We start from the raw sequence: 16,082 nt of genomic DNA, 5'->3' as shown, positions 1-16,082 counted from the left end.
TCTATGGTACCATCCAAGTTATTCCTTGTGTTTGATTAAAGATTCGCTGATTTATATTAGCTTGAGTAAATCAAAACAAGAGAGAGATATTAACTCCTTGAGATACTTTTACCTAGATTGAGTCCGACTGTCTAGTTGATTCTCTAGAAAGTATTTCGGAGTTAGTCCATACAAATTGCTAAGCGAAATATGGGGTGGTGTTGTTAAACCCCCGCTTTTTCAATGGTCATGTAAAAATCGTCGAGTAGCATCTTAGATGGTTTGTGTGATACAATCATTTGATGTGGACTTGGAATGTTTCGTTATGATTATTTCAATAACTTGAAAATTGCTTTGATGCTAATAGTTCATGAAAACAGCTGTTGTCATCCTCTAAGAATGTTTCAATGATTGAAATAGAGTTTAGCACACTTAACCATCATTGGGTTATGAACATAGTATGTGTTCTTGCATATATGTGATCCATGACCGGAACTATAGTATGCATACCCATATGCGTACCTGTTAGTTGTGAAATTCCGGAATCCTAAGTACATATACCCGTACGCGTATTGGCGAAGGGTTTGGGTCAGGGAATTTCTGTTGTGTTTGGAAGTATGCGTACCCGTTTTCATACTGGCGAACCCAAACTCAGTACGGCTACTTTAAGTATGCGTGCCCGTTTGCATACTTGAGTGGTTAAAGTTTTAAAATCGGTTTGTTCATGAACTAATACATTTATATAATAGGGAATGCATTCTATGCAAACCGTGGCTATAATGTTCATGAATTGATTCGAGTGAATCAAACCGATTTTTCTTCACTTGTGTCTTGTATACTTCTATGAGAATATAGCAATTGAAAAATAACTAGTTTCATTTGAGTCATTTGAGCTAGTTGTGGTTAAGATGAATAAGGTTGATACGAGAGTGTTCATATTGCTAACGTCGGTTAACTACTGTTGAGCCAACCTAGTGTACACGTTTAGGTACGGTTACTCAAACCTAAATGAAGGTACATTTCATTTGTGTATAACAAGCTAAGTTCAATCTAACGGTTGAAAGATATTAGCTTGATTCTAATCAGGTTTTCATCTAACGGTGAATATTGAATGCTTTGTTACCAAGGTAACTTAGATTGCAAACCCTGATTTGAAAACTATATAAGGGAGAACTCTAGCAACTGGAAAACATAATCCCCACACCTCCTGTGTGATACAAGTTGCGACTAGAGTCGATTCTCCTTTAACCTAGGTTTTTCTAAAACCATTATAGGTTAACGACTTAAAGACTTCATTGGGATTATGAAGCCAGACCCAACTATTTTGTCTTTTGTTGCGTGTTCTGATCTTACTTTGTTCTATCGTATTGAGTACTATGTTCTCTAAGATTTTCTCGAGATTCAATCTCCGATAGGTAAGGTTAAAAGTAATCACAAACATCTTCGTATCATCGTTTGTGATTCCACAATATCTTGTTTCGCTTCCATACGATTAATATTATTGTGAGGTGATTGATAATACTAGGATGTTCTTCGGGAATATAAGTTCGGTTTATCAATTGGTTCTTGTGCACCTTGATTTATCAAAAGACATAAAAAACTCATAGGTATTTCTGTGGGAGACAGATTTATCTATTCCAATAGACTTTTCTGTGTGAGACGGATTTGTTTATCAAGTCTTCGACTTTGGGTCGTAGTAACTCTTGGTTGTGGGTGAGATCAGCTAAGGGAATCAAGTGCGTAGAATCCTGCTGGGGTTTAGAGACGTAAAGAACGCAATTGTACCTTGATCAGTGTGAGATTGATTAGGGCTCAACTACATTCCATTCCGAAGTTCATTGGTAGTAGGCTAGTGTCTGTAGCGGCTTAATACAGTGTGGTGTTCAAAGCTGGACTAGGTCCCGGGGGTTTTCTGCATTTACGGTTTTCTCGTTAACAAATTTTCTGGTGTTTGTGTTATTTCTCATTCGCATTATATTTTGTTATATAATAGAAATATCACAGGTTGTGCGTTAAGTTCAATCAGTTCTTGAATCCGACCTTTGGGTTGTTGATGAATTGATTGACACTTGGATGTTGGTTTGTGATAACGTCCAAGTTATTTCTCTTATTCAATCGGGCTCGCAAATTCCAATTTGTTTGATTGCAGATTGAATTGAGAAATTAAGATATAACTCTTTGATATAATTTTCTATAGATTGAGTCTGACTGTCTAATTGATTCTCTCCAAAGTATATTGGAGTTTGCCTATTCAGATTCCCGAACGAAATATTGGGTATGGTTGTTAGACCCCCGCTTTTTCAATGTTCATGAAAGAAGAATGCACTAAATTTTCTATGAAGTTTACAATTTGGTAGATTTGATTAAAATTTCCTTTTCTTGTTAGAATTTTTCATAGAAGCCTTTCGGCAATACTCATTCAAGAATTATTACTCAGTACGCGATGAGATGTTTATGTTTTTTGCTTTTGTCGTTGCAAGAATCGAGTGGCTAGTGTCAAGGTTCATGTATCTTCAAATTTCTTCATCAGCAACAACATTGTGAGTGAGGGGAAGTTCATGTGTTTACGTTCAGGTGTATTCCATACTTGTTTGCTTATCAATGATTTAAAATATATTTTTTCTTGTATGGATGTATATTTGTGATCAAAGTTGTGATCATTTATCATTCTTGATAATTATGCTTCAACTGTATTTAGTGAGATTGATAACTTGCAATCATCTTGTCACTACATTTCTTTTATGCTTTCTAATACTTTCACATGCATATATATACCAAAGGGAAAGGACCATGTTGTGTATGAACCATGAAGATGCTAATGTTGTTTGCTACGAAGTTTAATGGTGTATATGAAACCTATATAATATTGCTTTCCAGAAAGCGCTTGAAATGATGTCTTCTCAAGGATTCTTTGTTAAACATGCTTATGGTTTTTTGTTGAACTTTTCAATGAATTTGCTGCATATCCATTATGTCATTCTGGTCTAACATACTTGTTGTTTTTAAATTATTTACAGTATTGAGAATATGCAGATACATCTCTAAGACCACCAACCCATTGATCGGGCGAGGCCTCCAGTTCCATGCAGTAGTTCAAATGTTCCCAAGCATTTTTTATTATTGAAGATTATGATGAAGCTATAACACATGATGTTAGTGTGCTTTGGCTTCAGGTATATTCTCAAACTGTGCTATCTTTGATTGTTTATAAATGGTTTGGCATGTCAAATATTTCTGAAAAGTTGTTCTTGTATGATTGTATATTAATAAATATTCGAGGAGGTTCGTGCTCCAATATCTGAAGGTGGATTGGGAATAAGAAGATTTGAAATTATTAATAAAGCTCTACTCATGAAGCTTCTCTGGAAAATGAAGACTGAGGAAGTAAAATGGACAAATTTTATGAATGCTAAGTATAAAGACAGAAATGGTAATTGTATTTTCTATCATAAAAAATCTTCAATTTTTCCAGGAATAAAATGGGTTATGAATGAAGTACAAGAAGGGAGTAGGTGGCTGGTTGGAGATGGAAAAGATATTTCTGTATGGAGAGATAAGTGGATAAAGGAAGAGGCTTTGAATGATTTACATCAAGATAATTCTTTTATATCTCAGTATAAAGACATGAAGGTCGGTGAGTTATTGCAAATGGTGAGTGGAATATACCTGAAGTAATGTTAAACTTCTTTTCTAAAGAAGAATTAACTGTCATTGGTGGTGGAAAGGATAAACTCATTTGGACTTCTGATATGGCTGGAATTTTTTCAGTTAAAAGTGCAGTTCATCTAATAAGGAAAAAATATCCCAAATTTACTTGGACAAATCAGGTATGAGGTTCTGTTATTCATCCTAAAATCTCTACTAATATGTGGAAAATCCTAAGAGGAGCTTGTGCAACTGAAGAAAATTACAGAAAGAAGGGATTTCACACTGTGTCAAAATGTTACTTATGTGGTAATGGACATGATATAATGGATCATATCGTGTGGCATTGTGATTTTAGTGAGAAAATTTGGCACTGGTTGGGTGGAATTTTTAAATTTTTGAACCCTCGTAACTTTATGGATGTGTTGGAATGTGTGAAGAAGGTAAGCCCCGCTGTGAGAGAAGTATGGTTTATTAGTGCTTTTACTACAATGGTGAAGCTCTGGTTTACCAGAAACAGAGTTTGTTATGATGAGGAAGATCCTAATCTGTTAAGTTTCAAAATGAAAATTCTGCAGTTCACTAAAGAGTGCAGTGTGAGAATGAAAGGTAAAATCAGAGGAACTGTGTATGATATGAACATTATGTCTGAATTTGGTATTAAGGGTATGAAGGTTCAAATCACTGAAGTTAAGGAATGCATTTTTAGATTTCTTGCAGTTAACCAAGTACTCATTTGCTGTGATGGTGCTTCCAAGGGGAATCCTGGTAATTCAGGATATGGTTTTGTAGGAAGGAGTTGTACAGGTGGTTTTCTTGGGGCTGTAGCTCGAGGATTAGGAGTGGCTACAAACTTTAATGCAGAAGTAATGGCCTTAATTGGTGCAGGTGAATGTCCTATAAGAAGACAATTTCTTAATGTATGCTTTAGTCTAGACTCTATGGCAGTGTTGCAGGCTGTAAGTTCAGGGAGAGTTCTATGGATAGTAAAGACAAGATAACAAAGGATAATGGCAAGAATTCAGTGCATTACCTTCGGACATTCCTTTAGAGAGGTTAATTTTTCAGCTGACAAGGTGGCAAAGAAGGGTGCTTCTCTTTGCAGAGGAGAAGTGATTGAATATAATGAAAAATCTACATTCATAGGAGCGATGGAATGGGAGAATCAAGCTTACTTTAGGTTCTGTTAATTAGTAGGGATTTTATTTTTTTGGGCTTGTTTTCAGTCCTTTTTTTGTATCTCTTTTTGTTGGGTCTAACTGATCTGGGCCTGTCTAGACAGTTTCCTTTGTAACCTTTTTTTGTTCCTTTTGGTAATAAAATTTCTATGATTAAGCAAAAAAATGATTGTATATTTATTTCATTATTCTTGATAATCTTGCGACAACTGTATTCAATGATATTGTTGTTTCTTAGTACTTATGGTCTTTATTCTACGCTAGGTGGAATATATTTTCAGTTGACAGCATGCAGTTTACTTTAATCCATTTGTTGCATATCCAGTATGTCATATCAACATAAATGTTTTTCAGTGGTTTCGCAGAGCAGGGTCATATGCATATTAGTGCAAACAAATATCCAAAAATATGTGTCCTGGGATATCCTCTGTAGACAATTATATATGCAAATGCCTCCATGTGAAGATGTGCCATGGTGCGAAACTTGATACAAATGTTTTTGCACATATTTCGTAATTGTAGTAGTTAACCAATTAATATATGTACATCTTTCAACTGATTATTGATAGGTGTAGAATACACCGTTAATTATTATCTATTGGTTATGCTTTCTTTGTTATTTTTCTTGTAAATTATGTATTTTACGTGTGTTTTTGAGTTATTAGGTACTCTGGAGTCATGCATAAGAAAAGAAGAAGAAATCATCCAAAATTGCACAAGAAGAGCAAAATTGTCATTTCACCAGGCAAACAATATTGGGAGTTGAGCCAAGGTTAAGGGGCAACTCTATTTGGAGGAGTATTAAACAAAGACTAGCCGTAGTTAAGGGGATGCCAGCTGGGTATCCCTTATCAAGGTGACCGGGTGTTGGATAACAAACCCAATTTATAACCCTAAACCTGAATCCATATATTTATCTTCTCAATCATTTTTGCATATTGGGATCGAGAAACATTCCGAGAATTGAGGAAAGAGAAGAGGTGATGTTCAAGAAATGAAATCGATAAGGTTAGCAAGTTAAATTATTGTTGTCGTTCCCGAGAGAGATTGGAAAGGTATTTAATGGCAGAGAGTGAATTAAAACTCGAGAATGAAGAAGAAGAGAGATGAGCAGATGAAGATGAATCTGAGAGAGAACTGGTGATGCTGCTTAAGGGGATTTCAATGAAGGTGGTGTTGCTGATAAGATGGGTCTGTGTTGGTGTTCCTGAGAGATTCAATGAAGAAGATGGTGGTGCTTGTACCGTGGTCGAATCAGGCGAGTATTGTTGCTGTTGAACAACACAGGGAGAAGAAACCTGAGAGCTGAAACAGATCGAGAATTGAAGATTGATGATGGTCTGTAACTGAAATTGAATCATGGAATATGAGCGTGATGCTTTTAATGAAATGGGTTTGTGGTTAATTTTAGTTTTGCTGTGAATTGAAGGCTGAATCTGACAAGGAAGAAATAAGGGTTTGAGTTAATGTTGCTGTCGATCTAAGAAATCAGATGAAGGTGTTGATGATTTGTGGTATTGTTGTTGCCGATGTGAAGATGGAGTTGTAGAAACAGTGGCGGCGAACTCATATAGGAGATGCAGATGGATTTATCTGGGATTTGAAATTGCCATTGCAGCTGCAGGATGGAATTGTTGGCGGAGCAACTGGTATTGGTGGTCTGTGATGCAAGTTTAAACTGAAGTTGTTATGGGATTTGTGGTTAGCCAGAAAGGAAATTTATTTCAGTGGTACTGATGACGGTCGATGTACTAGAAGAATGGAGTCTTGAATTTGAGTAGAAGAAAGGAATTGAAGCTGCTTCTGAATCAAACAGATATAGAGATTGATGGATAAGCTGAGATGGGTTTGTGTTGGTGTTCTTGGAGATGGAAGAAAATGGATCGATGATGCTGGTTCTGAAGTGAACAGAGAAAAGACTAAATGGAGTTTGGACGTAGTGCTGAAGCGTAGAAGAATTGATAAAATGGGAATGGTTGTTTGTCAGCAAGAAGTGGAGTTAGTGTTTGGAGGGTTAGCGGTGTCAAGGTTGCAGGGAAGTGAATCTGCAGAATGGAGTGTATGGCGTACATGGAAGATGATGAACTTGTTGCTGGTCAGCAGTAATGGGTGTGCTTGAATAATTAGATGTATGCTAGGATTTGTTACAGGGAGAAGAAAAGAAGGGCCTGAAATTGGTCGGGAATTGACAGGAATTCAAACAGAACCATGACGGATATCTATGTTGACGAGTTAATTCATAGACTCGTAAACCTCACTGATCCAGGCTGAGTAAGACCAAGTAATCTAACTCAGACCCTGACTAAGATCAGCTGACTATCCTTCTCTTGACCCAGTTGACTGACAACTTGACCAGTTTGACCGTTAACTGTAACGACGACGTGACGGAATATTCTGTCAACGGCGATGAAGATTCCAGTGACCGGCATGGAGCTTTCCGGTGGTACCAGTGAAGTTCCGGCGACTCAATTAATGAAAATTTTTCTAGACTTATGGGTTTGAAGAATTGGGCTTGGATTTGAAAAGAGAAGATGGAAGATTTGAGAAAGGCTTGGATTTGGAAGTTGAGTTACAAAGGGAAATGGATTCTATTCCTTGGAGGATTTGAAGAGCATTAAAGTCTATAAATAGAGAAGTTCTCTATACAACTTCTACACACCTCTACACACACAACACTTCTCTTTTCTTAATTCTTTGTGTGAACTCCTTAACATGAGTAGCTAATTTTATTGATTGAGGATGAATTCCTAATTCTTGACATGTTTTAAATCTACTTTGAAGTTTTCACATGATTATCGTTTGTTTTTACTAATAGGGATGTTTATACATTCATGGTTGATTGATAGGTCGTTTAGGATGCATACTAAATTGATTTGTTAATTGATCTAAAGCTAGTGAAAGTTAGGGGATAAGTAATCGTTTCTTGACTCTTTACACAAGTAGCAAACACGAGACCTTGCGGAGGGATTCCGTGGAGCAATTGTGTGTGAAAACAACGCTAGAAAGTGGACCAAGAGAACCGAGTTTAACTACTAGTACTAAACCTAAATTCATAAATCTTAATGCGTTCGGGGAATTACATCTTGTAAGCGAACCTCAAGGTAGTTCTTTTGAATAGAATCTAATAATTAAGCGGACCTGTTACTCAGTGAAATAAGGAGTTTTGAGGTTAGCTAAGCGAACTTGCTATCCTACGGTTGGTGATCATCTGTGACTAATAACATGTGGATGAAAAACATAACTTGCATCATTGTTTTTCGACGAAGAAGGATTCATTGATCTAATCTCTCTTATTGATTTCAACTTTATCTTTGAATTGCTTTGTTTATTTTCTTTATAAAACAAACCCTCCTTGTTGTGAAAATTAAACAACTAAAACTCTTGCTCCTTGTGGGAACGAACTTGACTACACTATATTACTTGTTAATTAGGTGGAAAAATATTAATTAATTTGTTGTGGTTACGACACGCATCAATTATAATGGTTACATTATGCTTTAATATATTGATTGTTTATGTTAATTTCAGATTACCTAGCATAAAAAATGAAAATGTACAATTTATTTGTTTTACTGCTCCATAATTAATAATCACCAAGTGTGAAATTTAGTGGGTCTAAGCACAGAGCCTGGCAATAACTTGTTCTGGTGGCTGGTTGAATTCCCGTCTGTTCAAAATGCTATTGTCGATCCTCAAATATGTTGGGTTTAAACATAACCGATAGAGTAACAAGTGTCAGATCTGGTTTGTCATCAAATTTGCTGATTGTGTGAAGAGAATATCCCAACTACGATCTAGTGGTTCTATGCATCGGCCAACGATGTTGCTATTGCTCATTTAAGTTGGCCATAAAATAAGGCTAATGCACACCAACTCCAAAATATGGTCGGCTCAACATAGCATAACAAGCGCATCTTATTGTTTGGTTAAAGAATGGTTGACTCTTTAACCAACTGATCGATAATAGGTCTCCAACTCACAGAGCAACTGCAATGGTGCGATCAAAACCATATACCAAAGACCAAAAGAAATGATCAAATTTAAATTTAGTTCGTGGTGTTACACTAGGGTGGAAGAGTAAATTTGGTCGCTTGGGAAAAAGTATACACCGGGATCACATTATATGACCGCCCCATCACCAGGATCACATTATATGCCCGTCCCATCACAAGATCACATTATATGCACGCCCCATCAGTCATCAGGCGAACTTTATATGTACGCCTCACTCCGGATCACATTATATGCCCGCCCCATCACCAGGATCACATTATATGCCCGCCTCATCAACAGGATCACATTATATACACGCCCGGCGACAAACGAACATTATATGTCCGCTCGACTATATATTGTTTTGGTCTTGGTCCCCGACCAAATATAGTTCGGAATTTGGTCTTGATACAGATTTTAGTCTTTACTCCGTCCCGCTGTGTCTCGTATCTGGACCATAGTTATAGGTTTGATCGTCTACTGTGGTTGCTCTCAAATAGAGTCGACCATAACCCAAGTAACCACATGTCCACTGCTTACTTTCGAAGTACCGAGTTTATTCAGTGGGCCAAAGTTTAGGGCTTTAGGCGATTGCAATGCTGGACAAATCCTATCGCATGAACCATTTTTTAGGGACCATGATTTTTTTGGGGGACCATGGTCTTATTTAGACAACCTCCCTATACTTATAAGGGGTGTCCTAAAGTTAGGTAAATACACATTTACCGTTTACTTTAATTTAAATTAAAACTAACCTAATAACTATATAAATCTAATCACATATATCTAATCTAAATGAATCTATTAACGAAAATCAAAAACAAAAACAAGGGGGAATCGAAATTTTTTAGTTTTGAAAAGAAAAATTATTCTCTTCTTCTTCTCTCTTTCCTTGACGTTCCTCGTTCGATTGAAAAATGAGTATTAACCATCAAAATGAGTTGAAAATGGAAGTTGCAGAGAGAAGTTCGGCTAGGAATTATGTGAAAAACTTTGTCGAACTAACCGAACCTAATGGAAATGATGAACATGAAGAACAAGTTGTCTATTTCGTAAAAATAGTTCCTAACCGAACATCAGTCCGGTTACGTCGCAAAAAAAATTTCCCAACTGAATCTTAGTTCGGTTACATCGCAAAAAACATTTCCCAACCAAACCCTAGTAGTTCGGTTAGTTGCAAAAAAAAACATTTCCCAACCGAACCTTAGTTCGGTTAGTTCGAAAAATATTTCCCAGCTGAACAACAGTTCGGTTAGTTGCAAAAAACATTTCCCAACCGAACTAAGGTAGTTCGATTAGTTGCAAAAAACATTTCCCAACCGAACCACAGTTCGGTTATTTCGCGAAAAACATTTCCTAACCGAACTAAGGTTCGGTTACGTCGCAAAAAATTCGGTTACGTCGCCAAAAATGTTTCCTAACCGAATATATAGTTCGGTTTGATTGAAAAGAAAAATTTCAATTTTTTGTAACCGAACTTCTTACTGACAACTAATCATTACTAATCATACTAATCACTAATCATTAAGTTCCTTTTTGGTCATAAATTTGGGTAACCGAACTTAATTGGTCACACCAAATATATAGTTTGGTTTGATCACAAAGAAAATTTTCAATTTTTTGTAATAGAACTTATTAATGGTAACTAATCACTAATCATTACTAATCATTAACTAATATCTAATTAATCGTTAAAATAACACATTTAATTAAGGAGGGTCATTTTGGTATTAAGAAAAACATTTAGATAAGGGGTGAATTAGAATTACTTATAATGTCTTGCCTAAAATAGAATCATGGTCCCCCACAAAAAAAACCATGGTCCCCAAAAAATGGTTCTATCGCATGATTGGCTTGTCCGACACTAGCTCTGACTGTCGATTTCACTCGCCAAATCCCATTCGTAGTCAAAATCGATTTTACTCGACGAGTTTTAACCAGTCGGCATTTGAGGCTTTCTTGTAGTGCGGTCTTGTTTTTGGACCAACGATTACCAGACCTGAGGAGGTTGGACTAGAAAATAAAAATCCAAAGTTATATGAGATTAAACGTAATTTTTGCAATTTACAATTTGGAGTTGCCGCTCTCTAAAAGAAGACCATTATTCGGGCGTCACACTCCAATAGAGGGGGTTCACTTGGATTCTTAATGTCTAAAAAAGTGGTTATGGGATATCCTAACACATATACAAAATGTCTAGATTACCCTTTAACTAAAATAAAAACTTAAAAACCGTAGAAGTGACGTCCAGGTTTGGATTAATTCCAACCGTAGAAGCTCATTTTACGTCCAGGTTTCTTTTAATTTCAATCGTAGAATCTGATTTTACGTCCAGTTTTCTTTTAATTCCAACCGTAGAAGTGATTTTACGTCCAAGTTTGAATTATTTCCAACCGTATAAGTGATTTTACGTCCAGGTTTGGATTATTTCCAACTGTAGAAGTTTATTTTACGGCCAGTTTTTCTTCCCACAAAAACTTTGTCCCAGAATTCACTAAGTATACAACAAATTTCATTAATTTAATTTTTATCTAATTAAATTAAATTAAAATTAACTAAATAAGGTTTGTTTAGTCATTACAAAATTATTTTTGATAAGGGGTTTTTGATATCACTTATGAGGAACCCGTTTTATTGATAAACTGCCCCACTCTCAATTTCGGTTTACTAAATTGCCCCCGTTTTTTTCAACTTTTCAAAACTGCCCCCACTGTTAACTTTTCCATCTAATTTAGTTTTCCATCCAATTTTTTACTTATTTACCCTTTACTTGTCACGTTTATCTTCTACTTCATTTTTTCAGGTTCGTCGAGCTCGGTTCATGGATTAAGGGTTCGAGGTTCAGGGTTAGGGGTTTAAGGTTCAGGGTTCAAAGTTCATGGTTCTGGGTTCATGGTTCACGATATAGTTCAGGGTTCAGGCTTCGTTGTTCATGGTTCAGGGTTCATGGTTCACGATATAGTTCAAGGTTAGGGGTTTAGGGTTCATGGTTAGGGGTCATAGTTCACGACATAGTTTAGGGGTAAATATGACTTTTCAACAGGTGAGATAACTGCCACCTTGCAGTTAACGGGATGGAAAGCGTTATTTGAAAATAAACGGGGCTTTTAGAAAAGTGCAAAAAAACAGGCGCACTATTTTTACCCTAATTCAAAACTGGATCACTTTGTCAAAATTCCCTTTGTTCTATTAAGTGACGCACCTCTAATGAAATGTGACGCCCCAATAATAACCTTCCTCTAAAAATCAAGTGGACCGCTTGAAAGAAAAAGACTACGACTTAAAATGTGTCACGTCCGTATGGCACCATTTCCATTTTTGTTGGCTAGCCCTTAGGCGAGTCCATTTCAACTAATATTTGTAACTTGTCGTTCTCGTGACTGTCCTTTATATTTCCTTCTTGTTGCTTTTTGTTACTATCATGAAAATAGAACAACAATCTTTCTTCTGCTGCAATTATTCTTTACTAAAACTGTTCTTCTATTCTTCATCTAAGCCCTTGAATCTTCATTTGATTCTCTTCTTTCCATCAGCACCTTAGCTGTTTTCTCTTATCTTTCCCCCACACTTTCTCTGAAATCACTTTTTCCGTCATTCCATCAGGCGAAGTCTACTTACACCAACACAAGGGCTTATACTCACCAGAAAGCGATCCAGAGAAAAGGAAAGAAGGAAAGAGAAAGATGGAAGAAGATCTATCAGGAAATTCACTTCCAACAGCAGGAACTGATGGAAGGAAACGCAATGTTTCATATTTCTATGAACCAAAAATAGGAAATTATTTTTATGGACAAAATCATCCTATGATACCACATAGAATTCGTATGACACACAGTTTGGTTCTTCATTATGGTCTTCATAATTCAATGGAATTAAATGTTCCAGTACCAGCTACTCCTGAAGCAATTAGAAAATTTCATTCTGATGATTATGTTAACTTTTTATCATCTGTTAGTCCTGAGAGTTTACTTGATGATATTCCTTCAGTAGATCTGCGAAGATTTAATGTTGGTGGAGATTGCCCTGTATTTGAGGGTTTATTTGGGTTTTGTCAAGCATCTGCTGGTGGTTCCTTGTGCTGCTGGTAAATTAAACAGAGGGGATGCCGATATTGCGCTGAATTGGGCGGGAGGTCTACATCATGCTAAAAAATGTAGCGCTTCTGGATTTTGTTATGCGAACGATATTGTTTTGGGTATTCTTGAGCTGCTCAAGTCACACAAGGTAAGAGATCGCCAGGGTTTTTGCTTTAGGGTTTGATAAGTTTGATTGTCGTCTTTGTTTAATTAATAAGTATTTGGATCGCTTGTGGATGACTAGATAAACTAAGAATTTGATAACTGAAATAGTGAAAGAGTTAATAAGTATGTGTGAAATTGGGATAGTGAGCTCTGATGCATTTATAGAAGTAGAATTTATATATGTACCAAACAAAATGATTTTGAAATTGGTTAGCTATCATGCTATTGGTAGATATAATCGGGAGTACATTGGGATAAGTATGATATACTCGCATTGAAATGTTCATTGTGCCCTGGTGTTGTGTGTACTACTTTATACTGCTAGGTCAAAAGGGTTTCAGCCATTCAGGTGGTTTTGACTATTGTGTGGGTGTTTGTGATGCTCAAGTCGGTAAGTATACTGAGCTATGATGTGTATAATGTATATGGAAGTAGAATTAAAACAAAAAGAGATGCTCATGAATTTCGGATAACTGTGAATTAGTGTATAGATGGAGGTGGTCTACATTGAGATAATATGGGCTAGTTTACTGTGCATTCATTGTTTGTGCCATCATGCAGTGTACTACTTTATGGGCAAGTCAATAGGGTTTTAGGTACATCTGATTCTTCTTGGTGTTTGTAATGTTAAAGTAGATAATTGTATACTCTATTTTATATGTTGAATCGATTTTGAGTAGTTAATTGAGCTATTTTATAATTGTACGTTAATTGAATTGGACTGAAAATATATTATAGTGCAGCTTTGTATTTATTATAATCAGTTTACAGAGGTCATTTTGTTAGGCATGAATGAACACTATTACCTGTCTTCATAATTTTGCCTACTGTCTTGCAGCGAGTTTTGTATGTAGATATTGACGTACACCATGGAGATGGGGTAGAGGAGGCATTTTTCACTACGGACAGAGTCATGACGGTATCGTTCCATAAATTTGGGGACTATTTTCCGGGAACTGGAAACATAGAGGACATTGGCATAGGTGGTGGAGAGTATTATGCCCTGAACGTACCTCTTAAAGATGGCATCGATGACGATAGTTTTCGCAATTTATTTCGTCCAATCATCAAGAAAGTAATGGAAGTTTATCAGCCGGAAGCAGTTGTTCTACAATGTGGTGCAGACTCTCTTTCTGGTGATAGGTTGGGTCGCTTCAACCTATCTGTCAAGGGTCATGCAAACTGCCTAAGATATCTTAGATCCTTCAACGTGCCATTAATGGTCTTAGGTGGTGGAGGCTATACAATTAGAAATGTCTCCCGCTGTTGGTGCTATGAGGTCTTAATTTGCTCATTCCTTTCACTTATTCTTGGTATCTCTTTATTGAAGTTCCATCTGAGTTTCACTCTGCGAGTGTACAGACAGCAGTTGCAGTCGGAAAGGAGCCTGCTGAGATACTACCTCGCAATGAATATTATGACTACTTTGATCCAGACCATACTCTACATGGTAAAACAAGCGGCATGAAGAATCAGAACAAACCTGAAGAATTAAACAAAATAAGGTAAATTACTACTTATTACTGAATTACACTGTTGCTAAGTTGAATTGGGACAAGATACCAAGTGGCTTTCTGGAACCACTGGTGATTATTGAAGCAATTCAAGATATCATGTAAAGAAAATATAATCATTTTCATTCCCTTGTTGATTTTCTATTAAAAATATTGAATATCATTGACTGCACCTTGTGATTTTGAAGGTTTGTCTCAGTCATCCATTTTATTATATCTTGCATCATGATTCTCTCTTTAAAAATCATCTCAAAATATTGTAAAGATGCTGTCTGGGTATGTTGATTTTAAGATGTAGTGTTAATGTTATAGATAACTGACGAAATTACTTTGGAATCTTATTTGACATGAAATCATTGTGTTACAGTATCTCGGTAGTTTTCCTCTATTTGAGTTGGCTACTCATAAAGGGGGAAAAGATAGTGTCAATTGCAGCTTTTTAGGCCTAAGCGCTGATGTGTAATTTTATACAGGGATTCATTGTTGGAGCAACTTTCAAAGATACAGCATGTTCCAAGTGTACAATTTCGGGAAAGGCCACCGACCACAAAACCCCCAGAAGAGGTATGTCCATATACCATATTATGTGGATAACTTCATTGGCATACATCTAAATTTCTCCTCTTGACTTAGAACCATCTCATTAATCTGATTGTTTGAATTTGGTTGGGTGTAGGAAGAGGAGGATATAGATAAAAGATCGAAACCTCGCATTTGGGATGGCGAGTCTGAGGAAGGTTGAAAGCATGGAGTTAGTGATTCTGGCACGGAGGGCCAGCTAAACATTGATTGAAGGTATTATCATGATTTCAATTGTTGTTGATTTTAAGGTGCAGCTAGAATAAAATCTCTACTTGTGTATGCTCCCCTCAGTGACACAATTCTGTAGAGCGGACAATTGGTATTCATGTATTAGAGACATATCTACTCCTGCTAAAATTAATGTCATGTTACTTTGGCCTGATTGCGCTTGATATACATATTTTTATTCTTAATCCAGTATCATAGAAGATTAAGTCATGGATGAAGAAGCTCCTTCTCATTAAGTAACTAGTAAGGTTTACAACTGAAAGATTCTCTTAGATAGTTTTTTTATTATTATTACTATTAATTTTTTTTCTTTTCTAGTAAGCAGATTATATTACTGATTGGAGTAGCTTACATAACTATCATTCGTAGTTTGGTATGGGTTTAAGATTTTGCCTATTGGCATTGCATACTAGTAGATCCATATTTATTAGTAAAGTTACGGTTGGCTTGACATTGTTCACATCTATGTTTCCAAATACCCAGGTTCCCATGGCTAAGATGTCTGCATTAGACGGACCCCTAGTTGTTCTGTTTGATTTGTTAGAATTGAACCACTTAGTTATCCAGCTCTTGACGTCATCTGTTTTTGAGTTGGTAAAAATTTCATGGTGGGGTATTGTATGGACACCTTTCATCATCCACCACGTGTACATAAAGAGACACGTGGAAGGCATATATAACAAGATATCAAAACACGATAGCAAGCATCTCATCAGAAGATG

The 16,082-nt window shown here is 36.3% G+C and overlaps 1 protein-coding gene and 1 pseudogene across 1 annotated transcript; both read left to right on the top strand.

The window, feature by feature from the left end:
• Nucleotides 1-3,845: 3,845 nt before the first annotated feature.
• Nucleotides 3,846-6,468, top strand: LOC113272660. The gene is made up of 2 exons (XM_026522467.1): nucleotides 3,846-4,583; nucleotides 6,421-6,468. The coding sequence occupies exons 1-2, from the start codon at nucleotides 3,846-3,848 to the stop codon at nucleotides 6,466-6,468; spliced, it is 786 nt and encodes a 261-aa protein (XP_026378252.1).
• Nucleotides 6,469-12,235: 5,767 nt separating this feature from the next.
• On the top strand, nucleotides 12,236-15,531 carry LOC113275812 (annotated as a pseudogene).
• The last annotated feature ends 551 nt before the right edge of the window (nucleotides 15,532-16,082 follow it).

The sequence above is a fragment of the Papaver somniferum genome, chromosome 4 (genome assembly GCF_003573695.1).
Source record: "Papaver somniferum cultivar HN1 chromosome 4, ASM357369v1, whole genome shotgun sequence".
Classification (NCBI taxonomy): domain Eukaryota; kingdom Viridiplantae; phylum Streptophyta; class Magnoliopsida; order Ranunculales; family Papaveraceae; genus Papaver; species Papaver somniferum.
Note: the sequence above shows the minus strand (reverse complement) of the source record. Positions and strands in the feature narration are given on the sequence as shown.

Excerpts from the sequence above, each read along its gene's own strand:
- LOC113272660 (XM_026522467.1), top strand. The coding sequence starts at position 3,846 with ATGTGGAAAATCCTAAGAGGAGCTTGTGCAACTGAAGAAAATTACAGA. Across the intron at positions 4,584-6,420 it reads CTATGGCAGTGTTGCAGGCT|CTGCAGGATGGAATTGTTGG; the intron begins GTAAGTTCAGGG and ends TTGCCATTGCAG.